At 53.0% G+C, this 26,758-nt stretch overlaps 1 protein-coding gene across 2 annotated transcripts; it reads left to right on the forward strand.

Moving 5' to 3' along the window:
• Window positions 1-53: 53 nt before the first annotated feature.
• On the forward strand, window positions 54-26,483 carry MYBPC2 (myosin binding protein C2). 2 transcript variants are annotated; one of them, XM_032325774.1, is made up of 28 exons: window positions 54-1,738; window positions 2,753-2,842; window positions 3,385-3,471; window positions 3,722-3,870; window positions 4,291-4,408; window positions 5,105-5,153; window positions 5,317-5,376; window positions 7,471-7,664; window positions 7,970-8,102; window positions 10,213-10,337; window positions 10,437-10,542; window positions 11,682-11,854; window positions 14,194-14,359; window positions 15,879-15,985; window positions 16,331-16,360; window positions 16,792-16,931; window positions 18,015-18,174; window positions 18,257-18,361; window positions 18,857-19,045; window positions 19,456-19,590; window positions 21,031-21,198; window positions 21,352-21,440; window positions 21,568-21,763; window positions 22,004-22,143; window positions 22,856-23,015; window positions 23,184-23,320; window positions 24,853-25,039; window positions 26,364-26,483. In XM_032325774.1, exons 1-28 carry the CDS (start codon window positions 1,720-1,722, stop codon window positions 26,372-26,374), a joined length of 3,423 nt encoding a protein of 1,140 aa, XP_032181665.1. In that variant the 5' UTR covers window positions 54-1,719; the 3' UTR covers window positions 26,375-26,483. The 2 variants fall into 2 exon arrangements, with proteins under 2 accessions (XP_032181665.1, XP_032181666.1); XM_032325775.1 differs by lacking the exons at window positions 24,853-25,039; window positions 26,364-26,483 and adding an exon at window positions 23,995-24,652.
• The last annotated feature ends 275 nt before the right edge of the window (window positions 26,484-26,758 follow it).

Raw genomic sequence — 26,758 nt, forward strand, 5'->3', positions numbered from 1 at the left:
CCAGGCCTGCTGACTGGCAGAGACACAGGCGGAGGCAGGGCGGACCATGAGAAGGGATGGAAAAGGCGTTCAGAGCCGCATTAGGTTGAGCTTTGAAGGCCGCGGTAAAGGGCTTTAGATGCAGACACTGCTGGTTCCGTTCAATTTTTGTCTGTCCCTCTTTTTTATAAAGATTTTTTATTTTTAACCAATCTCTATACCAACCTGGAGCTCCAACTCACAACCCTGAGATCAGGAGTCGCCTCTTCTTCCGGGTTGAGACAGCCAGGCTTTCTCCCTTTCTTCCCCACTGTCTCCCTGCTCCCCTTTCCGTCAAGGTGTCTGTCCCCCTTCTGAATTTCTGCCCTTCTCTGTACGTCTGGATACAGCACTCGGACAGGCGGATAGGGCGGGAGGCTCCCGGCGGCGCGTTGCGCTTCGGTTCCAGCCACTACACCACCCAGCTGGGCGCGCAGGAGCGGTGTGGCTGTCTGCCTAGCAACCCGTAACATCATACAGAGGCTGGCGCCGGGTTGGCTTGGCCCTCCACGGAGGCGGGGCAGTTTCCGGCTCGCAGGGGGTTTTGGAAGAGCCGGGAAGGGGGAGACCGAGAGGAAGAAAATCGGGAGGGACTTGTATTCACTCAAACCTGCTCCCTCCGCCGGAGTTACTTCCTCTCCCATCCTCCGCCCTAACCCCAAACCCCCACTCCCTACTCCCTCTTACACTCACCTCGCCTTCCTCCCCATAACACCCACTGCCTGTCAGACACCCTTCTCTTCACCACCACCACCCCCCTCCCCGCTTCTGGCCTCCTTCACCTCCCCCCATCCGGCGTCCTGCCACCACCTCCCCCCCCATTCTGAAAGCCGCAGGTCCCCCTGCCGGGAAGGGCGCCAACGTCCGGGCAGCTCTCCAGGGCCTTCCCGGTCTCCCCACCCGCCCCGCTGGGGGGCACTCGTCCCCCTCCCCCGCGTCCAGTGCCCGCCGCGCCCGCTCCGGGAACCGTCGAGTGGAGCCGGCCGGCTGGGTCCCAGGAGGTGCACGCGGCCAATCCCGGGTCCCAGGTGGCCGCGGCCGCAGGCCGTCAGATGTGCTCAGGGGCGGGCGGGACTCGAGAGTCCTCGAACCTCCGTGCCCTTCCTGCGGGCACAGAGATCGCCTCCCCACCCCCGCAGCCGTCTTGCCTACGCTGGGAAACCCGACCCTCCCTCGCATCTCCGGTTTCCCAAAAACTCCTGACTTGCAGATACTAAGAATGGCTTTCTAGACGGTCTTCCCCTTTGGCCCCCACGGCAGAGTTCTGGCTCGGAGCCCTCACCCATTTTAGACCCCAGCCCCTTCATCTCCCGCCTCCCAGGAGTCAGGAGTCCAGGCCCTCATCCTCCATTTTCCTGGACCCAAGAATGTGAGCCCCAGACCTTCCTCCTTCAGACGTGGGAGCCCTAGCCTCCAGCCCACTCTTCCTGGGACCCGGATGTCTGAACCCCAGGCCTCTCCTCCCCAGGGACTTGGCATTTAGCCATCTCTCGCGGTCCAGATGTTATTTCTCACTCTTCAGAACACGCCCCGCTGAATGTGGGGCAGCAAGGAGGGCGGGGAGACCAGGCTGATGCCTCCCACAGCCTCCTGGGAGTCTCTGGACTTCTTAAAGGGCTCCCCCTGTGGGCCCACCTGTTCGCCCCAGGGCTCTGAGGGACAAGCTGCGGTCTGAGGAGCCCAGGAGCCAGGTCTGCTGACATGCCTGAGGCGAAACCAGGTGACTTTCAGGACTGCTCTCCCTGGGTGGAGATGCGGTCCCCTTTTCTGAATGGGGGCTAAGGGCTCCTCTGTAGGTTTCGGAGAATGGGATGTGTTCTCTGTGTGGTGAGGGCTTCCCTTCCTTCTGTGGGATGGGGGGCCCCATATCTGTGTTGGGTTGGTGGGTCTCCTTCCCTGTGCAGTGAGGGTGTTCCTTTCTCTGTAGGGATTTGGGGGGGCATTTCTGGGTGCAGATAAAGATTATCTGACTTTGAGTCCTGTGTATGGAGTGTATGGAGTCCTCTACATTTGGGGATGGAGTTCTCTCCATAGGCATCAGGGTGCTTCTCTGAGTGAGGACTGAGTCCCTTCTCTGTAGGGGAGTGGGGTCCTTGTGTGTATAGAGGTTAGGGGTTCCTGTCTGGTGAGGAGAGCTCTTGTCTGTATAAGGATGAGGGGACCTCCTTTCAATAGGAATGTGGGCTTCCTCACAAAGGAATTAGGGAGCCTTCTCCATATAGGGGCCCCTTATGTGAGCCTTTCTCTGCCATTTGATGCTCTTCTCTGTATGGGACTGTGGACATTTTTAACGTGGGGTGTGGCTTTCTCTCTATGAAGAAGTGAACACAAGAGATTCAAGTCCCTGGGAGGGACCCTCCTCCTGGGGTGTCCAGACCACTGGCACCAGGCCAACCAGGCTGTGGAGTGGGGGTCTAGCCCCTCACTGCAGCTGGGTCGTGGGTGGGCCAGAAGCCAGCAGGCAGGGCAGGTGGAAGATGCCATGGTCAGCACACGGTGTCCAGTTTCCAGCCCCGGGAAAGAGCTAATTATACCCCCAGGACCCAAAAGGTCAGGGCCTGGTGGCCTGAGTGGATGGGGCGCGGCTTGTCTGGAGCAAGGGGAAACCTGATCGCTCAGACTCTCGGGATTAGAGATTAATTTACACCTGAAGGGGCAGGGGGGGATGGTGCTAGAGTCCTGGGTTTTGGAAGAGGAGGGCACTGAGCATCTGTGAACATCTTTTACCTCACAGTAGCCAAAAAGGCCCCCAAAGGCAAAGAGGCTGCCAAACCAGCTCCCAAGGAAGCCCCCACTGAGGAGGCTCCTGCAGAGCCCCCCAAAGGTGAGACAATGTTCCTGTGGGATCTGCAGAACCTGGCTTTTGATCCCCCAGGCTCCCTTTGTACCTCTGCAGCACCTTGCTCTCTCTCCTTTAGTCCTACCTCCAGAGCTAATCCATCCTTCCCACAGTTGCCCACAACCCTCCATGGCTCCCCAGTGCCTCCAGGTTAGAGCCCTGCCCCTCAGACTGGTCCCCATGCCCCTAGCAGCTGGCTGATTCATCGCGGAGTCCTGCCTAGTTCTGGATGCCGCGGTCTATTTCCACACCTCTCCTACCCCAAAGCCATGTTCAAATGATCCAGTCCACCTCCCTCCAGTTCACAAATGGGGAAACTGAGGTCCAAAGGAGTGGAGGAGACTGGCCAAAGTCATGCAGCCACCTGCGTGATACATGGTCTTTCCAAAGTCAGGAGAAGCCACTTTGTTCCATGCTTTGGCCTCTGAGCAGAGGGTCCCTCACAGGCTCTAAGCCCCACTCATTAAGTGGCCTGCTGCCCCTTCCCTAGCCTGCCTCAGATCCCCCCAATCCTGTCTCCTAAGCAGAAGCTCCACCTGAGGACCAATCTCCGACTGCTGAGGAGCCCACTGGCATTTTCCTGAAGAAGCCAGACTCAGTGTCAGTGGAGAATGGTGAGGGGGGATGAGGGAGGAGGGGGCTGGAGACATGATTCCCGGGTCTGAAGGAGGAGGGGGCTGGTGGTCTGGACTCCCAAGTCTGAGGAAGGAGGGGACTGGGGTTCAGGGCTCCTGGGTGTGAGGAAGGAGGGGGCTGGGGACTTGGACTCCTCTGTCCAAGGAAGGAGAAGCTCCCAGTCCTCTCTGTAGAGTCTCACAGTTCCTGTCTGGCCGCTCCCTCCCATCCCCCACCCCCACCCCCCAGGAAAAGATGTGGTGATCGCGGCCAAGGTGAACGGGAAGGAGCTCCCAGGGAAACCAACCATCAAGTGGTTCAAGGGGAAGTGGCTGGAGCTGGGCAGCAAGAGCGGGGCCCGATTCTCTTTCAAGGAGTCCCATGACTCTGCCAGCAATGTGAGGACCCCGTGGGGACACTGAGGGCATATGGGCTAAGGATGGAGGTTGGGCAGCCCCCGATTCTCAGAAGGCCTGTTGCTTGAAGCCTGGAGCCCCTGTAGGATGGAAAACAGGACCTCAAGGGATAGAGGTTGTGTGGGGCTGCTTGGTGGAGATTGTGGGGGACAGGTGGGGACAATGTTTGGGTTAGGGCAGGGCACACTTGGTCAGTCCGTGCATTCCCAGAAAGGTCTCTGGGGTCAGAGATGTGGGCCCCCAGGGTCAAGTTTGTCCAGGCATGTGAAGAGACAGCAGGCCCTTCCAGTGGGGCCAGGGTGAGGACCCAGAGAGGGAGACGTGAGGTGGGCTCCCGGGGGGGTGTGGGGTGGGGCTGGGGAGCAGTCACACTCACCCACATCCCTGGCCCCCTGCCCCCAGGTGTACACCGTGGAGCTACACATTGGGAAAGTGGTTGTGGAGGACCGTGGGAATTACCGCCTTGAGGTCAAAGCCAAGGACTTCTGCGATAGCTGTGCCTTCAACATTGATGTGGAGGGTGCGCTGGTGGGGGTGGCGGGGGTGGGGGAGCAAAGGGTTGTGGGGGGTGGGGCTGGGATGGGTGTGTCAGCCTGGTGTAGAGAGCGTCCAGATGTGGGGGTGAGATTTGGGGAGGAGGGAGAAGATGCAGGGGTCGGGGCATTCAAAACTGGGGAGATACTTTATGGGCTTAGACCTTGAGGAGGTATGGACTTGGGGTGGAGAGGGTGCAGGGTTTTGGGTGCCCAGCGAAGGCTGAGAAGGTGAGCTAAGTGGATCCCAGGGTCTCAGTGGACAGGCTAGAGAAGGTAGCCATGAGGGCTTGGGAAATGAACGTGTCCAGGTTTAGGGTGAGGGTGTGCAAGCTTAGTGGGAGGTTATTATAGATTTGGGGGCATATGTATGGACCCTTGAGGGTGTACCGGCTCTGGGGTCTACAGCCCAGGATGCGTGGGGCTTAAATATGGGGGACACAGGGAAGGCGGCTGCCCAGGCTTGGGGAGAAGAGTGTGCTGGCCCTGGTGTGTGGTGGGAGAGGCTGCTCGTGGGGCAGTGCGGCAGCAAGGGAAACAGGAATCCACGCTCAAGTTGCAGGATGTGCTGGCCCATGACAGGGGACCTGGGGGGAGGTTGTGCAGGCCTGGAGGGGCACTCTTGGTCTTAGATCAGGCCTTGCTTCCAGCTCACCTTCTGTCCCCCCATCTCCTCTCCCCAGTACCCCGTCAGGACGCCTCTGGGCAGGGTCTAGAAAGCTTCAAGCGTTCGTAAGTGATCCTGGAGCCTGGGAAGAGGTGTGGGGAGTTGGTGTCTGCTGGTGCCAAAGATTATGGAGTGTCTTCCTCGGGAGGGGAGCTGTGGGAGAAGGGAAGAGCAGGCCTGAGGGCACAGGACCTCCATGGGGTTCACACACCCTCTCAATGGCCACAGGGGTGAAGGGAAGTCAGAAGATGCGGGTGAGCTGGATTTCAGCGGCCTGTTGAAGAAGAGGTAAGCCTACCCTACTTGGCCTAGAGAGGGGAGATGGGGATTCATAGAGGAGGAGGTTCCACTGCCAGCCCTGGATGCCCTGTTTTCCGCTCTGTGACCTGCATCTACCCATTTTCCACCCATCCGGCCGTCTGTCCCTCCACCTATCCCTGTACTCACCATTCACAGTTACCTAAAACCGCACCCACTCAGCCATCTGCTGGCCAGTTCCCCTACCTACCTACCCTTCAACCCGTCATCCTCACAGCCATTTTCCTGTTCACTCAGGCTCTAATTCACCTGTACATCCCTCTGAGCACCCAGTCAAACACCCATCTGCCATTCTGGGTGAAGCAGTTCCACCCATCCACTAACCAATCACCCGTCTGTCCAACCAGCTACCTGTGTATCCATTGACTAATCCAACCACTCACCTACCTGTGCATTTGCCCATTCATCCACCCACACATCCATTCATCTACCCGCCATCTCCCACCTGTCTATCCACTCATCTACCATTACACTCAACCACCCCGTCAGTAGCCCATCCATTCATCCTTCACCTACCCACCCCTTAATCCCATTCCCTAACTATGGAGGCACCACCAGTCCACTTTCCACCACCCATCTGTCTCTCATCCATCTTCCTTCCCACCTGGGTATCTATCTGCATCTACATCTCTCTCCCGACTGAATCCGTCATCCCACCCACCCACTTGGCCATGCATTCTTCGATCAACGCTTCACCTCTTCAGTGACACACCCATCTACCCAGATAGCTCTCTGTGCATGATGTATAGAAAATTGCTCTTCTTTAGGTAAAAATGATGGGCTATTGGCAATTTTATAGTGTTCAATATGATGCTTTTCTGTTCCTTTGGTTATTCATTAACTACTGGTCCACCCATCCATTCTTCTATTCATTCATCTATCCCCATACCCAAATCCACAGCAACCCCATCGAATGACAGATTCCTCTCCTTGTCTTTACCCAGATAACCACTTGCCTGGCCATCTCCCCTCAACACATCCACCCAATTGCCGACCCAACCATTTGCCACCAACCCATCAGTCCATCCACTCGCCCAGCTATCTTCCATATGCCTATTCATCTGTCTTCACGCCACCCATCCACCACCTATCACCCATCCGTGGACCAACACATCCATCACCCCAGCCATCCATCAATGACTTGACCCATGCCTGTATTATTTCTCCACCCAAAGCTCTGTACATCATTGCAGATATTCATATGGCCTCCTGTTCTCCACTCATCTCTCCTCTTTTTGTTCCCTTCCCTTCCTTCCTTCTTTCCAGAGATCTACTTACTTTCTCACTCAGCAAATATTTTCTGAAGCCTCCTGTCTCCCAGGCCCTGGGCTGAGATCAGGGGACAGAGAGAAGTTTTATTTGGTCCCTGACACTGAGTCACAGATTGTTTTGGGGATATGGGTCTGGTCCAACAGACGTAGATAGAGGCCAAGATTGTTTAGTGTGACCAGAGAGAGGGTCCCACAGAGACCTTGTGAGAACCCAGAGGGAAGGCAACTCATTGCCTGGGAAGACCAGCAATGCCTCACAGAGGAGGGGGCTTTGGCACTAGGTCTGGAGAGGAGTGCATCAGGAAGGGAAAGTAGAGAGGGGTCATCTGGGTGGGGAAACATTTTGTGCAAAGGCTGGGAGGCAGGAGGGGGGCCTGAGCATTCAGGAAAGGCAAGGAACATACTTGGGTGGTTGTGGGAGTGCTGATGGCATGGTGGGTGGCGTCATGACTGTCAGGCTGAGCTGCTGAGGCTTCCTCCTGATGGCAGTGGGGGACCCATGGGAGAATTCTGAACAAGGAAAGGATGTCATCTGATGTGGAAGTAAGGAATACCCTCCTGGGGCCATGTGGCAAGCAGGCTGGAGGGGAAGAGGCAGAATGGAGGCCAGGAGGTCAAGGAGGAGGCTGAGGCATCTAGGTAGAAAGGAAAGGAGCATCAGGCCCAGAGGGAGAGAGTGGCACAGCAAGTGGGTGAAGGCAGAGGGAGGGCAAAGGCAGAGGGAGCACCTCACCTTTTAATCCTAACTGCCCCTCCACCCCCTGCGGCCCCTGCCCACTCTCCCTGCCCTCAGGGAGGTGGTTGAGGAGGAGAAGAAAAAGAAGAAAGATGATGATGACCTAGGCATCCCCCCTGAAATTTGGGAGCTCCTGAAAGGGGCAAAGAAGAGTGAGTACGAGAGGATTGCCTTCCAGTATGGCATTACTGACCTTCGGGGCATGCTGAAGCGGCTCAAGAAGGCCAAGGTCGAGGTCAAGAAGAGTTCAGGTCAGCACTGCTCAGAGGGGAAGTGGGCCCTCCCAGCATCATGGGTATTGGATGTTTGGACATGCTGGGGGTTGGGATCCCAGCATCATGGATATTGCATGTTTGAACCCTGGACCTATCTCTTGAAGGTCCCAATCTAAGGAGTAATAGGGCCCTGTGGTCAGGCTCCTCCGAGTTCATGGGAGGCTTCCTGACATTGACCTTGGAGAGCCCATGGTCTGGGGAGGGAGATGTGGCAGCTCTGGGGGTGACCAGGGCAGTGAGAACCTCTCAGCTCCATGTACCCTGCATCCTTCAATCTCCAGCCTTCACAAAGAAGCTGGATCCAGCCTACCAAGTGGACAGGGGCAACAAGATCAAGTTGGTGGTGGAAATCAGTGACCCAGACCTTCCTCTTAAGTGGTACAAGAACGGCCAAGAGATCAAACCAAGTAGCAAGTATGTGTTGAGGGACAGTCCCTCAGGAGGGGTGGGGGGAGATCTGAGTCCCAGAGAGGGCTCAGATATAAATCTGACCACTCTTAACCCAGAAAGAGCTCTCCCTCATTCATATGAAAAATGTAAATACCTCAATTTAAAAAATTGACAAAGGAGGGGCACCTGGCTGGCTCAGTAGGTGAAGCATGTGACCCTTGATGTCAGGATCATGAGTTCAAGTGCCATATTGGGTGTAGAGATTACTCTTTTTTTTTTTTTTTTTAATTTAAGGGTTTTGTTATTGTTTTTTTAAGATTTTATTTATTTATTTTTTTGACAGAGAGAGAGAGAGACAGCCAGAGAGGAACACAGGCAGGGGGAGTGGGAGAGGGAGAAGCAGGCTTCCTGGTAAGCAGAGGGAGCCCGATGTGGGACCCGATTCCAGGACCTGAGATCATGACCTGAGTTGAAGGCAGATGCTTAATGACTGAGCCACCCAGGAGCCCCTAGAGATTACTCTTAAAAAAATCTTTAGGGGCACCTGGATGGCTCAGTCGGTTAAGCATCTCTCCTCAGCTCAGGTCATCCCAGGATCAAGTCCCGCATTAGGTTCCTTGCTCAGTGGGAAGTCTGCTTCTACCTCTCCCTCTGCCTCTTCTCCTGCTCATGTGCATGCTCTCTCTATCAAATAAATAAATAAAATTTTTATAAATAAATAAACAAGCTTTTAAAAAAATTGTTCAAGGTAATGAAAACAAGAATTTGGTTGAGAAGAAACCAATGGTCAATGTGCTGCGGAGAGCACATTCAACCTTGAAAATAACAGCAACAACAACAATAATAATGCAAATAAGTAATAGTCTTTCTGCTCTCCAAATAGGCAAAGACTTTCCAAAATGATAAAACCCAGTGCTGGAGACAACATAGAGAAATGGGTACACAAATGCTGCTGGCGGGAATGGTACTTGCTAAATCTCTGAATGGGCAGTGTGTTAAAAATCTTTCAGATTGTGCAATTTGAGGGATTTATCCTAAGAGAATTCTCATGGTTGTGCATATTTCGCTGCAAGGATGTTCCCTAAGGCATTTGCTATTGTAGCAAAAAATGGAAAACAACCAAAATGTATGATTCCTTGCCAAAGTTCTATGTGGTCACTAAGAATGAGATCCTAAAATGTATACTAATATGGGAAGCTGGTCAAAGTTTGCAAACGGAAAGAAGCGTGGTTCCCATTTCTGCTTCACACAATGTTAATCTACATACATATAGATAAAAAGATTGGAAAGACAGACCGAAATGTTTGCAACAGTTATCTCTTGGATGGGTTCTAGTTTTATTATTTTTTTCTTGGCTGTGTGTGTGTGTGTGTTTTAAAGTTATTAATTTATTTAAGTCGTCTCTACACACAACGTGGGGTTCTAACTCAGGATTTCCAAGATCAAGTGTCAGCATGTTCTCCTGACTGAGCCAGCCAGGTGCCCTGGCTTTGTCTTCTCAGTTTCTCATCAAGAGCATGTTGGATAAGATAAAAAGTTAAGTTAGTTAAGGTCCAGGTTAAGTTGCTGTAACAAAGTCCCTAGGTTACATTACTTGAAGTGAGAGAGAAATGTATTCCTCGCTGATTGAGGCTGGTGGGTTGGCTTTTTCCTTAGAGATTGTTTGGGGACCCAGGTTCCACATTTTGGGCTGCGCCATTTCTTGTGACATTGTCTTCATCCCCTTGATTGAAGCTGGGTCATGGGAGACAGGAAGGGGGAAGAAGAGAAGTTCCAGAGCAAGCAACACAAAGGTGGAGATGAAGTAGCAGTTATGCAGCTGGAATCCACTTACATTCTGTTGGCCCAAGTTCAGGGGCCTACCATTGTAGCTGCAAAGGAAGCTGGGAAATGTAGTTCTCAGGTCGGTAGCTGTGTGCTATTGCTAAATGGAAGGGGAGGATGGATATGGGCGGTGAGGGGGCAGTTAAGATTTCCACTATGGGTATTTAAATACTAGAAATTAGACCATCTTTCCGCTCCTGCACAATCTGGCCCTGAGAGGGAGTGACTTGCCCTGAGAACTGGTGGGTAGATCTACTCCAGGCCCGGGATCTCCTCCAGGCTCTAGGCTAAGACAAGATTTTTGCACCAGGTACGTGTTTGAGAATGTTGGTAAGAAGCGAATTCTCACCATCAACAAGTGTACACTGGCGGACGATGCTGCTTATGAGGTCGCTGTCAAAGATGAGAAGTGTTTTACCGAGCTCTTTGTCAAAGGTGAGGCTGAGATTTGGGCCTGAGCTTAGGGAGTGGAGCTCTGAGGTGGGGGTAGGAGGTCCTGAAACTACTGACCTCCTGTCCCTCTGTGTCTTACAGAACCTCCAGTCCTGATTGTCAAACCCCTCGAGGACCAGCAGGTGTTTGTGGGTGACCGGGTGGAAATGTCAGTGGAGGTATCAGAAGATGGTGCCCAGGTCATGTGGTAAGTGACTCTTGATCCCTGAGCTCCATACAGGTGCCCACAGCTTCTTTGCCTCAGCTCTGATCTTTGTGAGCCTCTTAGAGATTCTGAAACTTTACCCAACAGTCATCAGGAGACCTCAGCTCAGCCTTTCTCCATAAATCCTGACCTGTACCCATGATCTCTTTCTGGAACTTCTGACCTCTACCCATCTTATCTTCTTCCAGTTCCTTTCCTGATCCTTGCTATTTCAGATTCATTTACTCATCCATTCAACCAATCATCCATCCTTTGGTCCATCCACTCACGTATCCATTCATCAGCCCATCCTTTATCCGTCCATCCACTCGTCTATCCCATTGGTTCATCTCTCCATCCACCCATCCATCCATCCACCTATCCATCCCGTCACCCACTCACTCACCCACCCTTCTCCTCATCCATTCATCCATCCCACATCTATTCACCCACCCAACAAATATTTATTGAGCACCTAGTATATGATGGCACTCTTCAATGTACCGGAGATATAATGGTGAGAAAATATACCAATATGTCACCCACCCTTTTAGAGTTAATAATCTGATAAACCTCTGGGGTATATGTGTAGGAGAGAGAGACGTGTTAGTCAAGACATCACACAAATAAATATAAAAGTTCTATTTTGACAAATGTTTCAGAAGAGCACTAACTGAAGCTATAATCACTTTTTAATAGGCAGAAGGGACTCATGAGTCAGGGAAGGCTTCCTGGAGGAGGTGACAATGGAGCTGAGATTTGAATGATAAGGAGGTAGAAAAGAAGTGGGAAGGGAGGAGTTTCTCAGGCAGGGAAGTGCTGTTTAGAGAGGCCACAATATTTGATGTCTCTCTGGGACCCCAGGACTCCCTCCATGCCCTGACATCTCCCAGTGACCTTTCATTCCAACCGGGACCTTGTGGCATCTCCCTGTGGACTGTGACTTCCTGTGACCCATTATCCCACCTGTGACCCAACTATTCAAGATGCTTCTGTCAACCTGACTCTCTCCTCCCTCCTGGGACTGCCCTTCTGATCCTGACCTCTGCTCAGGACTGTCTCTCTGGCCTTCCCCCTGTGATATCCAGACCCAGGGCTGTGTGGGTCCCTCACTTCTTTTCTTCACATTCCCCTTTGCCTAGGATGAAAGATGGGGTGGAACTGACACGGGAGGATTCCTACAAGGCTCGATACCGCTTCAAGAAGGATGGGAAGCGTCACATTCTTATCTACTCAGATGTGACCCTGGAGGATGGGGGTCGCTACCAGGTCATGACCAATGGAGGCCAGTGTGAGGCCGAGCTCATCGTGGAAGGTACGGGCCCTCCAGGTGGAGAGGGGTTGCTGCAATGTGTCAAGCTTCTCCTCACAGCTCAAAATTGCTCAGGCCCTGGGGTGCCTAGATGGCTCAGCTAGAAGAATGTGTGACTTTTGATCTTGGAGTCATGCGTTCGAGCCCCACGTTCAGGGTAGAGTGTTTACTTAAATAAATAAAGAAAGAAAAAAAATTCCTAAGGGGTGCCTGAGTGGCGTAGTCGGTTAAGGGTCCAGCTCTTGGTTTTAGCTCAGGTCATGATCTCGGGGTCCTGGGATCGAGCCCCACGTCAGGCTCTGTGCTCGGCATGGAGTCTGCTTGTCCCTTTCTCTCTGCTTCTCCCCCTTTGCCCCTCTCTCAAATAAATTAATAAATAAAATCTTTTTTTTTTTTAAGATTTTATTTATTTATTCATTTGACAGACAGAGATAACAAGTAGGCAGAGAGGCAGGCAGAGAGAGAGGGAAGCAGTCTCCCTGCTGAGCAGAGAGCCTGATGTGGGGCTCGATCCCAGGACCCTGGGATCATGACTTGAGCCAAAGGCAGAGGCTTTAACCCACTGAGCCACCTAGGCACCCCTAATACATAAAATGTTAAACAAACAAACAAACAAATAAACATTGCTCAGGCCCCGAATCTTGCAGTTGTCCCTGACTCCTCTCTTGGCCTCCCCCGGCATTCAGTTCCCCAGCGACTCCTGGCAGCTTCCCTCTCAGAAGATATCCGGGGTCTGACCGCTCTTCCCCTCCTCTGTTGCCCTCACTTGTCCCAGGCCTCCACCCCTCATGCCTGAACGACAGCACTGGTCAGTGGGTGCCCTGTTTTCATGGTCGCCCCCTCCTCCACTCACATACATACCAGCCAGAGAGTGATCCTTGTAAAATGTAAGTCAGATGGTGGAAACTGAGCACACGGCCGTCTAGGGCCCAGGTCACTTTCCTGTTATGTATGACGTCACCCTCTCCGCCAGGAGAAGCTGACTAAAAGCCATGTAGGACTCCATGCATTACATTTGCAAATGCTTGTGAGTCTGTAATTCCTTAAATATAAAAAAATTAACCAACCCCAAACTAAGGTATTTATGAGCCTAATCAATTATGGTATGTCAATAAGAAGCCCTTAAAAATGGACAGTGTGACATGCACTGATATGAAAGGATTTCCAATATACCCTGTTATCAGGTAAAAGAGCAAATATGTTACAATTTGCAAGGAGGGGAGGGGAGGAAGGAAGGAAAGGAAGGGAGGGAGGAGAGAAAACATATATACCTATTTGCTTTCATAGTGGTTGACTAAACGGGTAGTGCCTGTTTGGAGAAGGGAGGATTGGAGGTGGGTAAGTAGGAGATAACCCCTTTACATCTAAATCCATTTCCTTTATTTTATTTTTTTCCCTTTTTTTTTTTTTTTAAGATTTAATTATTTATTTGAGAGAGAGAGAGACAGTACAGGCAGGGGGATGGGGAAAGGGAGAAGCAGATTCCCTGTTGAGCACAGGGTCCAACTTGGTGCCCGAGCCCTGGACACCGGGACCATGTCCTGAACTGAAGACAGATGTCTAACTGAATGAGCCACCCAGGGCCCCCACTGTCTTTATTTTTAAGGCATATAAATGCATTGTTTTGTAAAAAAAAAAAAAAAAGCACATCAGATCCCAGCCATCTTTACAACATTCTCTAGTGGCTCCTGCCTGGCTGGGAGTCCTCTCTGGGGCCCCCAAGGTCTGTGATCTGGCCCTGTCTGCCCCTACCCAGCTCATCTCCTACCATGTCTGCCTCGCTCACTGCACACTCATCTCCTCGCTGTTTCCCACACTGAGCCTGCACTGCTCCACAGGGCTTTTGCACATGCTGTTCCTGTTACCTGGGGGACTCTTCCGCATTCTCGCACAGACTCTTCCCTACCCTCCTTCAGGCTTCATCACTCCCTTTTGTTATACATTTCTTTCTTTCTTTTTAAGATTTTATTTATTTATTTCTCAGAGAGAGAGAGAGAGAGAGAGAGAGAATGCATAAGCAGGGGGAGTGGCAGGCAGAGGGAGAAGCAGGTTCCGCAGTAAGCAAGGAGCCTGTTGCAGGACTCGATTCCAAGACCCTGGATCATGCATGACCTGAGGCAAAGGCAGATGCTTAATCTACTGAGCCACCCAGGTGCCCTTTTTGTACATTTCTGTGTCTCCCTGTTCACTGATTGCTTCCACATTAGAATATGAGCTCCACCAGGCTGGTGGATGTTTCTGGGCTGTTCACAGCTATATCACCAGTGCCTGGAACAGCGCTTGTGAATATCTGTGGGCCTCCTGGAGTTCTCATGGCCTCGTATCATTCTCTCCCCGCCCAGAGAAACAGCTGGAGGTCCTGCAGGACATCGCAGATCTGACAGTGAAGGCCTCGGAGCAGGCCGTGTTTAAGTGTGAGGTGTCTGATGAGAAGGTGACAGGCAAGTGGTACAAGAATGGGGTCGAGGTGCGGCCGAGCAAGAGGATCACCATCTCCCACGTGGGGAGGTGCGGAGGAGACTCCGGAGGTGGTGGAAGGGGAGGGGTGCATGGGGGTGGCGTGTGTATCAGTTGGCTATTGCTGCAGAACAACCATCCCTCTACTTAGTGGTTTAAGGGGAAGGGTCTTACTGCAGGGTCTTACCACAAGGGGCACAGATACAGGGAGGGGAGAACCTGTAGCCATGTCTGCCAACAGTCTCCTACAAAGTGGGGGAGACATCTAGCTGGGGAAACAAAGGGCCTGGAATTCAACAGGTGGCACAGGGACATCCAGGAGAAGCACCTGGTGACCTGTGGGATGTGGAGAGCCACCGTGAGGCCACAACAGCATGCCCAAGCACATGTGCCCCCGTAGAGTGGTGAATCACATTTCCTGACCGCAGCTCTTGGCAGAACGCAGGCTTTCTCCAGGTTCTGTGTCAGGAACCCTGCCTGCCAGGAGTGTCGGTAACTCTGAGAGTGAATTGTAACACTTATGGGGCATTTATTACGTGCTGGGAGAGTTTTACTTCTTTTTTTTTTTTTTTAAGATTTTATTTATTTAGGGGCACCTGGGTGGCTCAGTGGGTTAAAGCCTCTGCCTTCGGCTCGGGTCATGATCCCAGAGTCCTGGGATCAAGCCCCATATCAGGCTCTCTCCTCAGTGGGGAGCCTGCTTCCTCCTCTCTCTCTGCCTGTCTCTCTGCCTCCCTGTGATCTCTGTCTGTCAAATCAATAAATAAAATCTTTAAAAAAAAAAAGATTTTATTTATTGATTTGACAGATAGAGATCACATGTAGGCAGAGAGGCAGGCAGAGAGAGAGAGGAGGAAGCAGGCTCCCCGCTGAGCAGAGAGCCCGATGTGGGGCTCGATCCCAGGACCATGGGATCATGACCCAAGCCGAAGGCAGAGGCTTTAACCCACTGAGCCACCCAGGCACCCCGAGAGTTTTACTTCTTTACAACAACCCTGCTGTAGACTTCTATCATGATTCCTCATTTATAGATGAAGAAACTGAACGCACAGGGGGCTTAGCTAACTTGCCCAAGGTCATACAGCTAATAAGTGGCAAAGCTGAGATTTGAACTCAGATGATAGCATTTTGAAACTCAGAATAAAAATGGTGGGCTTGGGGGAACGGTGCCTGGCGGGCTTAGTTGGTGAAGCGTCTGCCTTTACCTTTGGCTCAGGTCCTGATCTCCGGGTCCTGGGATCGAGCCCCACCTTGGACTCTGAACTCAGTGGGGAGCCTGCCTCTCCCTCTGCCTTGCCCCTAGCCTTGCTCGTGCTTGCTCTCTCTCAAATTAAAAAAAAAAAAAAGGTGGGCAAGGGGACTTAGAGTACATTGAGAGGGTATTTCTCTGGGAGGCTGGCTGGCTCTTTTGGAAAGATGTGCAATTCTCGATCTCTGCATTATGACTTCGAGCCCCACATTGGGCGCAGAGATTACTTAAATGACTAAACTTAAAAAAAAAAAGGTGTTTCTCCATGGTGATCTGTGGGGTGACCCACCTGATTCCTGCCTTGTCCCCACAATACCTTAGGTTCCACAAGCTGGTGATCGATGATGTCCGCCCTGAAGATGAGGGAGACTACACATTCGTGCCCGACGGCTATGCCCTGTCCCTCTCAGCCAAGCTCAACTTCCTGGGTGAGGGTGCCCCTCTGTGTTCTCCAGGGGCCAGAGCACCCACCTTCCCAGACCCCAGAGCCTAGATCCCTCCTTCACGATTAGGTTTCCCTAGTGTTATTAGGGGTGACAGCAGGCGGCATCTGATCTTGTGGGAGGAGTCAGACAAAAACATGGAGGGAGAGAGCACTATACATTCTGACGAGTGTCCACCTGGGGAGAGGGGTAGTCAGGGGCCTGGACCCATGCCCAGACCCCCGGGTCACTGGGTGATGCCAGACCTTCCCCTCAGCCTCTGGGGTGGGAGGGTGGGATTAGGGGCCCACTGGATTTAGAGCTAACAGAGCCATCTTCTTTGTCCTCCAGAAATCAAGGTGGAGTACGTACCCAAGCAAGGTAAGAACTAGGGGCTGCTGTGCTAAGCTGAGGGTCTGGACTCCTGGGGCTGAGGGAGGAGGGGTTTGGGGTTCCTAACTCCTGGGGCTGAGGGTCCTGACCCCTGGGTCTGATGGAAGAGGGGCTGGGGGCAGGACTCCAGGATGTCTATGCCTATTGGAGCCCAGCTCTTGGGGAACCCAGCTGGCCTTGGGGGGATCAGGATGACCTAGCTGCCCACTCCCAAGTTCCCCAATCTCTCTTTTTTTTTTTTTTTTTAAAGAAAAAGAGAGGCAGGCAGAGTGAGAGGGGGGAAGCAGGCTTGCCACTGAGCAGAGAGCCCTATGTGGGGCTCGATCCAAGGACCCTGGGATCACGACCTGAGCTGAAGGCAGAGGCTTTAATCCACTGAGCCACTCAGGCACCCCCCAGTATCTCTTTTTTGCCACTAGAGCCACCAAAGATCCACCTGGACTGCTCAGGGAAGACCTCAGAGAATTCAATTGTGGTTGTGGCTGGAAACAAGCTGAGGCTCGATGTGTCCATCACCGGGGAGCCTCGTCCTGTCGCCACCTGGCTGAAGGGAGATGAGGTATGGTGGGGCTCCCCCCACCCCCTGCCCTGACTTCTTCTCCCTCTCAGCTCTGCTGGGCAACCTGGGGCAAGTGGCTTCCCTCTCTGAGCTTCAGTTTCATTGTCTGTAAAATGAGAATGATGGTCCTTCTTCAGAGGATTAAAGACTGGAGATTGTATTTGTCTATCACATGGTACTGGCCTGCCACATGGTGGGTGCTCCCTCCATCCATCCCTCCCTCCATCGATCCCTCCATCCATCCTTCCCTCCATCCATCCATTAATCAGTCAGCCAACAAATCCAGCTATCCATCAACTCAACCATCCACCCATCTTTCCATTCATAAACTTATCAATTATTTAATTCATCTGGCCATCTTCTCATCCAGTAATTAATCCATTTGTCCATTTATCCATCAGTCAGTCCAAGGTCCCATCCTTCCAACAAATATTTTTATTTTGTATGTTCCAGGCACTGGACAGTTTTAAGTTTTCTTCCATCGTCTAGGCTTCAGAGTCCTAGTCTGTAAAATCGATAGACTTAATTCAACCTTCATTCGTTCCTTCAGTCAACAAACACAACCCCTGAGTCTTCCTCTCTGCGGGGCTCTGGGGATACCATCTCTGCATAGCACTGGGGATACCATCTCCACGAGGAGGGAAGTGGAGGGAGGCGGACACGTGCCCAAGCAGTCACAGTCTAGGGTGACCAGGCTGAGATAAAGGGGGGGTACTGGAAACTCTGAGACTTCAGGGGGTAGGGCCATCACTTTCAGCTGGGGGCTTCCAAGATGGCTTCCCAGAAGAGGCGACTTCTAGGCGAGTCCTAAAGGATGAATAAGAGCGAGCAAATAGAGGAGTGGCTGAGGGGATCACATGCCACATCTTTGGGATTTTAATTCAGGGTGGTGTTTGGAGGATGAGGAGGGCAGCAGGGAAGAATGGTGAGGCTGGGTGTAAATGCAACAGGTCCTCTTGCTCTGGGTCCAAGGCCAAGTATAATGTGTGGCGATGAGGAGCTGCTGGAGGACTCTGAGTCAGGGTAGAGGTGGGTCTGGGCTTGGGGAGAGATGGAACAAGGTCACCCCGTGGCTGTGTCCAGGTGTTCGCGGCCACCGAAGGCAGGATCCGCGTCGAGAATCTGACAGACGTCAGCAGCTTCGTGATCGAGAGTGCCGATAGAGCGGATGAGGGCCGCTACACCATCAAGGTCACCAACCCTGTGGGCGAGGATGTGGCCTCCATCTTCGTGCGAGTTGTGGGTGAGCAGAGGGAGCTGAGGGAGTGAGCCAGGGTGGCTCCCTGAGGCCCCGAGGGACCCGCTGATCATCCTTTCTCCCACAGATGTCCCAGACCCCCCGGAGGCTGTGCGGGTCACCTCTGTTGGAGAGGATTGGGCCATTCTTGTCTGGGAGCCACCCAAGTACGATGGGGGGCAGCCAGTCACTGGTGAGTGCCCGTATGCCAGAGTCCCCATGACCTCTGACCTCTCTTACTCCCCCTGCCCCACCACCCCAATGATTGCTTGGCCTTTGAGAATTCTTTTTTTTTTTTTTTTTTAAGATTGTATTTATTAGCCTTTGAGAGTTCTTAGCACCTTGGTGATCTCCCTCTGAGATCGGTTTTCCATCTTGGATGTCTTGCAGTTCCTTTGGTCTTCCCTCACATTCTTTGCTTCCAGCAACCTGGGGATCTTCACTTATAGCATAGGGTTTTCTATGATCCCTGACTCCTGATTCATGACTTGTGACTGTTCCTGAGCCCCAGCCCCATGACTGGTGACTACTGACTGCTCTGTGACCCCGAGACCAACCCAAGATTCATGTCCTCAGACATCTCTGGGGTCATGTGACCTTTTGATGTGCCCCTCACTGCTACAACTGACCTGCGACCCCATAGTCTCCCCATGGGCATCACTCCTCTCTGTTGGGCGGGGGCATCCAGGTTACCTCCTGGAGCGGAAGAAGAAGGGCTCTCAGCGCTGGATGAAGCTGAACTTTGAGGTCTTTACGGAGACGACCTATGAGTCCACCAAGATGATCGAGGGCGTCCTCTATGAGATGCGGGTCTTCGCAGTCAATGCCATTGGTGTTTCCCAGCCCAGCATGAACACCAAGCCCTTCATGCCTATTGGTAATGCTCCTCTGCACCCTCCCCAAACCCCTGTCCATCGCCAACCCCTGTCCTACCTGTTGCTGATCTCTGACCCTACACCTGGCCTTTGAACCTCCAGCCCTAACCAACCTCTCAACCTCTTACTGATCAAGTACATTAGTCACCAATCTCTATGATCCTAGACTCTGTGCCTTTGTCCAGATCCCTCATAGACCTCTGACCTACCAGACCAACACTTCTCCCTCCTCCTGGAGACCTCACCATCCCTTGATATACGTTGTGGTTTTAATGACTCATGATGACATGTCCTGTCTCGTGGACCTACTGCTCCCTTTCCTGATCAGTGACTCCAACTCTGATTCCTGCCCCTCCCTGTGACCACCGACCCCTCATTTGCTTCTACCTTCCTTTTCCCTGGATTCTTACAGCACCCACAAGTGAACCCTTGCACCTGACAGTGGAAGACGTGACAGACACGACCACCACTCTCAAGTGGAGGCCTCCAGATAGGATCGGGGCAGGCGGCATCGATGGGTACCTGGTGGAGTACTGCCTGGAGGACTGTGAGTGGCCCCGTCAGGACTGGGGGTGGGGGCGCGGTGTCTCATACAGAGCCCTGCTGGGGGTCCAATCCAGGGGACTGCAAAGAGGGCAGTGCAAGGAGAGCTCTTTGGTGGGGTGGGCTGGCCTAGCCCTGTGTCTTTACTTGCTTGAATCCCCAAATGGGATGGCTCAAGCCAGGCCCCCATTGACCAGCTTGTCCTCTCTCCCTCCCTCCCTTTCTCCCATCCTCCTTCCTCCTTTCCCTGTACCCATCTTCCATACAGTAATACTTTTCCATCCATCTATCCATCATCCCTGTAATTATCGACTACCTATATTCCTTCTTTCTCTCCTCCCTCCCTCCATTTGTCCATCTGTCCTTCCTTCCTTCCTGTCTTCCTTCCTTCCCTTCTTCCTGCATTCTTCCATCCATTTGCCTACCATTGGTCATCCATCCAACCATCTGTCTATTTATCTGAAAATCTTTTGGATCAACAAACTATCCATCCATCTTGTAACATGTTTTTCATCCATATATTTATCTCTTCACCACCATTTTTCTTCCCTCTTCCCTCCTTCCCTTCCACCCTCCTTTCCTTCTTTCCATTCATTCATTTCCCTATATGACCACTGTCTACTGGTCATGACATCTGTCTACTGTCTCTCCATCTTTCTATGTATCCATCCACCCATCCACCCATCTTTCCACATATCCAACTCTCCATTCTCCACTGAACAAACACGTACTGAGTGCTGGACTCCATGCCAGGCTCGGTGCCACGGCTGTGGGGGTACCTGCAACACAGTCATCTCACTGGGAAGACAGGCGTGATCATCTCAACACCGTATCCCAGGCCTTAAAGTCAGACAGACATGGGTTCCCATCCTGCCTTACACTTTCCTTCATCTGAAAATGGGCGAAGACAGTTGCCTCCTTGACAGGGTACAGTGATAACTGCATCTGCTAATGCATGTAAATGATGGATGGTTGGACTCTCATCAGCTTCTTCCCTCTTTCTCTTTCCAGCGCTCTTTACCCCATTCTTGCTCTTGCCTATCCCTCTCCCATCTGCGCCAGGCCACTGTGATGTTTCAGGACCTAGTCTCATTAGAGCTCGCCCTGGTGGTGGTTGGTTTGACCCACATTTGTTCACCAACCTATGGCAATAAACCTAAGCTAGAAAGCAAGGGGGCAGGAAATCCGAGAAGCTGTCTCTAACCAGCCCCTCATTCTCTACTCCTCTGAACCTTGATTTCCCCATCTCTAAAGTGGGGATAACATAGTACAGAGGCAGAGATCAGTGAGCTAACTAACACGTATGCCACCCTTCCAACCTGGTCATAATAAGTGCTTAACAAATATCAGCTGCTGCTGTTCATTGCAGTCAGCCCAAGGAACGGGAAGGGACAACCAGCTGAGGGGCTTCTAGAAGGTTCCCAGCATGGCTTCTCTTTTGTAGCCGAGGACTGGGTCCCAGCTAACACAGAGCCCATAGAGCGCTGTGGCTTCACCGTCAAGAATCTCCCCACGGGAGCAAAAATCTTGTTTCGGGTCGTGGCAGTCAACATTGCGGGGCGCAGCGAGCCCGCCTCCCTGTTCCAGCCCGTCACCATCCGGGAGATTGTGCGTAAGTGACTCTGAGCCCACTCTTCCAAAGACCAAGTTGCCATGTCATCATTAGGGCCTCCCCCAAGAACATCATTGCCACAGTCTCTCTGTCCCTCCCTCGAGTGTCTCCCAGCCCAGCACTGAGCCCCCGTTCCTGTGTCTGTGCCCTCAGAGCAACCCAAGATCCGGCTCCCGCGCCATCTCCGCCAGACTTACATCCTCAAAGTGGGGGAACACATCAACCTCGTCATCCCCTTCCAGGTGTGCCGAGCTGGAGTCGGGCTTAGGGGTCAGGGCCCAAGGGTGGGGCCCAGGGCAGGGCCCAGGGCGGGGCCCAGGGCGAGACGGGGCTGACCTCTCGGCTTCCCTTCCTTCCGCCCCCACCCAGGGAAAGCCCCGGCCCCAGGTGGTGTGGACGAAGGGCGGGGCACCCCTGGACCCCAACCGCGTGCACGTGCGCACCAGCGACTTCGATACCGTGTTCTTCGTGCGCCAGGCAGCACGCTCGGACTCAGGGGAGTACGAGTTGACCGTGCAGATTGAGAACATGAAGGACACGGCCACCATCCGTATCCGGGTCGTGGGTGCGCAGGCAGCTGGGGCAGTGGGGAGGCATTATGACCCAGGAGATGGGACATGAAGAGATTGGGATGGAAACAAGGACGTGAGGCTGGGATGGGGCCAAAGGGCGAGGAAGCGGGAGTGGGAAAAGTCCTAAGTCTGATCAGAATCCCAGGACCAGGTGAGGGGGCTTAGGTGGAGAGAGATGCAGGGAGGAGGTAAGGGGTTGGCGGCTGACAACCACCCCACCCCCACCATTCCAGAAAAGGCAGGACCAGCAGAGAACGTGATGGTGAAGGAGGTGTGGGGTACTAACGCGCTGGTGGAGTGGCAGCCCCCCAAAGATAATGGGAACAGTGAGATCACGGGCTATTTTGTCCAGAAAGCCGACAAGAAAACCATGGTGAGAGACCCGAAGGGCCAGGGTGGGGTGGGGTGGGCGATATCCGCAGAGCAGATGCCATCGTCTCCAGGTCACTGCTGGGAAAGGGAAACCCGCCTTGGAGAGAGTGGGAACACGGGCTGGGGCTGGGAGGGAAGCCTTTTGGTCACAAGGTGGGTTTTCTTTTCTTTTCTTTTCTTTTTTTAAACTAAGGTAAAATTCACATAAAATTAAGCATTAACAATTTTGAAGCTTTTAGTCTGTTCCCACTATTGTGTCACCAACACAACTAGTTCCAAGACATTTTCGTCTCCCCAAAAGGACACATCACACCCACTAAGCATTCCCCCCTCCCCACCAGCCGCAGGCAGCCACTAATCTGCTTCCTATTTGTATGGATTTGCCTTCTCTGGACTTTTCATATAAATAGGAACTTGCGATATGCAGCTTCCTTCACTCAGAAAGTTTTCCTGAGTGGACTGGGGTTTCAGTCCTTCCCATGGCTGAGTGAGAGTGCCTGGTTTGGACCTACCACGTTTTGCCTTTCCATTCAGCAGCTGACAGGCACGTGGGCTGTTCCCACCTCTTGGGCTATTGTGACTCCTGGGAACCGCAAGCTGTCTTAGCGGGATGCACGCTTTGGTGTGCTTTGCTCACGCCCTGGGCCTTCTTGTGTCCGTGTTCCTATGTCTGATTCTCCCGGCCCCTCCCTGTCTGTCCCCCACTGCCCCAGGAGTGGTTCACCGTCTACGAACACAGCCGGCACACCTCCTGTACGGTGCCTGACCTCATTGTGGGCAACGAGTACTATTTCCGCGTTTTCAGTGAGAACATCTGTGGGCTCAGCGACTCCCCCGGTGTCTCCAAGAACACGGCCCGGATCCTGAAGACAGGTCCTGCCACCTCACTTCACGGAGTCCAGTCTCCTCTCTTGGCTGGGATTCTACCTTGACTCCTTTCCCCGCCCCCAGACTCAAAGCTGATGGCACCCGGTGACAGGAGAGAGGCAGTCAGGGGCCAGTCCAGATGGGCACCTGACAGGTGCATCTCCCTTTCCCCAGGTATCACCTACAAGCCGCTTGAGTACAAGGAACATGACTTCCGAACACCTCCCAAGTTCCTGACGCCTCTACCAGACCGGGTGGTCGTGGCTGGTTACACTGCTGCCCTCAACTGCGCGGTCAGAGGCCACCCAAAGGTGCCGTGTGTGTGTGCTCGTGTGCATGTGCATGCATGGATGTGTGTGTGTGATCCTAGAGGGACATCTTCACCCAGATCCAGCCATACTACCTCCTTCCCCCTGACTTCTCCTCTGTTCATGGGATTTACTCACTTTTTTTTTTTAAAGATTTATTTATTTATTTGACAGAGAGAGATTACAAGTAGGCAGAGAGGCAGGCAGAGAGAGAGAGGAGGAAGCAGGCTCCCTGCTGAGCAGAGAGCCCGATGCGGGACTCGATTCCAGGACCCTGAGATCATGACCTGAGCCGAAGGCAGCAGCTTAACCCACTGAGCCACCCAGGCGCCCGGGATTTACTCACTTTTAACCCACTTCCTGCCTCTCCCCCCTTCAAGCAGAGCCCAAGTCTCATAATTACACCCCAGCTTCCCTCAGAAATAGAAAACTTTGGCAGGAGCTGGGGGGAGGTCTGGACCGCCAGGGCTCCCAGGCAGCTTCTGTCCTGTCATTTCCCGACTGCTGTTGGGAATGTGGACACTTGCAACCTTGAGTTCCAGTGACTCACCTGGACCAGGGGCTGGCAAAAGAGGGCTCTCTTTTCTGCTTGTCACCAGGATCTCTAAATCAAATGTTATTGGGATGTGGCTGTGTACACTTCAGAGCCTGAAATAACGACTACCTGGCCTTTACAGATGAAGTTTGCTGGCCTCTGGTCCAACTCCAAGTTTTCGGCTTCAGCCGCCGTAGGCCTCCTGTGGATTCATTAGTTTTCCTCCTCCATCGACGTCCACGCACTTTGTTCGCTAACTGTAACTCCTTCATTCATTCTGTTCATTTACTCGCCTACCAAGCCATTCGTTTCCTCAGCTCATTTATTCTCTCTGTTTGCGCTCTTACGTCACTCACACATGCAGTCTGTTCATACGCTCAGCACATGTTTTCAGAGGCTGTGTGTGCTGGTGAGCTGGATGGGAAGTTCCTGGATGTTGGGGGAGACTGACATGAATCTGAAGTCATGCACATGACTATGACAGTACGAAGGGTGGGATGCATGTCAGAGCCCTGAGGGTAGTTGCGAATGGACAGTGGGCATTCCTGCCACAGCCTAGGCACCTGAGTGGACATGTAGCAGAGACCTGAAAGATAAGCCAGTGCTGATTAGGGGGAGAGAGGAGGGAAGAGCAGTACTGGAAGAGGGAACAGCCAGTGCGCCAAGGTCCTGGGGTGGGAGCCTATTGGGTCTGTTTGAGGAAAAACGAGGCAGCCTGTGTGGATGGAGCAGAGGGAGGGAGCGACAGGATGGGGTGAGGACAGAAGAGTAATGGGGCCAAATTGCATAGGGTTCTGTGGGCCACAACAGAGAGTGAGCTCTTCCTCTCACAAAGAGGATACTGAGAGTCAGAGAGGAGAAATGACTAGTTCAGGGTCATCAATCAAAATCAGGTGGCAGGGCAGCCAAGAATTGCCTCCAGATCTGCCTTCCAAAGCCGACTTTGCCATCACCCGCGGACCTTCCCTAAGCTGGCCTCTTCTCCCACTCCACTCAACAGCCGAAGGTGGTCTGGATGAAGAACCAAATGGAAATCCGTGAAGACCCCAAATTCCTGATAACCAACTACCAGGGAATCCTGACACTCAACATCCGCCGCCCGTCTCCCTTTGACGCGGGGACCTACTCCTGTAGGGCTGTCAACGAGCTGGGGGAGGCGCTGGCTGAGTGCAAGCTGGAAGTCCGAGGTGAGCGCCCTGCCTGGCTGCCCCTCACCCCTTCACCCCCACTCCCACATAGGGAACTGGAGGCCCTGGGCTGAGCCATATGGAGGGCAGAGCCGTCATCCCGGTGCCCCTAAGTGTGTAACAGGGAAGCCGGATTCAGACCCCTCCAAGAATGATGCAGGGTGACGTGTGCACGGGACACTGTAGGGGTGGGGCTGGGGAGCACCTGATCCGGCGGTGGCAGTCATCTGAGGAAGTTTTCGAGGAGTTGAAGGACAGATAAGAGGTGAATGAGATGGAGAAGAGCTGGCAGGTGATCACCAAGGCTCTGCTGGGCCTGGCCTATGTGGGGAGAGGTGCAGGTGCCCAGAAAAATGCCTCTTCTCCCCAAGCTCTGTCCGTCCTCTCCCCTCCTCTCTACCTCCCCCCACCAGCCCCAGCCTTGATCACTTCTTCCTCTGGAATTCTTGCCTGGCCTCCCTGCCTCCCATCTTTCCCTCCGGCCCATCCTCCACAGGGCCCCAGGGAATTCTCTATCTGGGGCTGGCTTGCCCACCCCTGCCTGTGGCCCTCCCCAGGTTCCCCAGCAGCTCTGAAACCTCTCAGCCTGGTGTCCATGGTCCTGTGCCTTCTCCCATGTGCCCCTCTCTGGCCTCATGTACCCCGTTTCCCTCAACACTGTTTCAGCCATACCAAGCTGTTGGCAGTTGGACAAACTAGTTGTGGTTTCTCTTGTCCCTAGGACTTTGCACATGCCATTCCCTCTACCTGGAATGCTTTTCCTCACCTCCTCTGCCTTGGGCTCCAGCTCATCAAACATCTGCCAGTCCAGGCTCACTGGAGTAGCCACTACCCAAGTCCCTCAGATGTGACTGATAAAAATATGGGCTTCCAGGGTCCCTCCCCAGTTGTGACTCCCCCTGGCCCCGATGACTGCCCAGAAGACAGATGTGACCATAGACTCTTAACAAGCGAGACCATTGCCGTGGCCTTACTGGCTGTCATTAAGAACACTGCTCTTCCAGGCTGAGCCAATTTGTAATGTTTTGCTGTCCCCTTTATTAATTATTGAATCAGCTCGGAAATATCCCTACTTTGAGATTCCAGTGACAGCTTGTCACTGGCAGCTTAGAAATCCCTGATCAGAACATCCCAGTCTGGGGTTCAAAGCCATAGGTATTGTCTGCACCAGGACAGTGGTTTCATTGCCCCACTGAGATGTGAAGGACCCACATGCTCCCCCTGCTGGCCCTGTAAATCCAGGAGCAAAGGAGCCTGGGGGTGGGGCACAGGGACTTGGGAAGCCCGCCCCACCTTACCCACTCTTTTCTCATTTCCCCTGCAGTGCCACAGTGAGACTGCCTTCCACCTGCCAAAGTAATTGGCTGCTGGGTCCTAACCTGGACTTCCCTGAACACTGTTTCCCTTTCCAGAGTTACCACTAAGATAATAGTCTTGTCTACAACCTGTGTGTGTCTGTCCTTCTTGAATCTCTAGCTCCACTGCCTTCTTCCTGTAGGGGGTTAGTCACCTGGGGGTGGGTGATGGGGACAGCAGGTTGGAATGGTAACCATGATAAGACAGCCCTGATGAAACAGACCACGTTGAGGCTGCCATCTTGGAATGATTACTTTAGTGATACTACCATGTTGCCAGGGCAATTACAAGTCTCAGGTGAACCAAGACCTTATAGAGGAAGCCCTCTGGGACTAGCTACTATAAATGGGAAGGAGACAGGCA

The sequence above is a fragment of the Mustela erminea genome, chromosome 19 (genome assembly GCF_009829155.1).
Source record: "Mustela erminea isolate mMusErm1 chromosome 19, mMusErm1.Pri, whole genome shotgun sequence".
NCBI lineage: Eukaryota > Metazoa > Chordata > Mammalia > Carnivora > Mustelidae > Mustela > Mustela erminea.

Excerpts from the sequence above, each read along its gene's own strand:
- MYBPC2 (XM_032325774.1), top strand. Across the intron at positions 10,338-10,436 it reads TACCGAGCTCTTTGTCAAAG|AACCTCCAGTCCTGATTGTC; the intron begins GTGAGGCTGAGA and ends TGTGTCTTACAG. Across the intron at positions 19,046-19,455 it reads CAAGCCCTTCATGCCTATTG|CACCCACAAGTGAACCCTTG; the intron begins GTAATGCTCCTC and ends GGATTCTTACAG.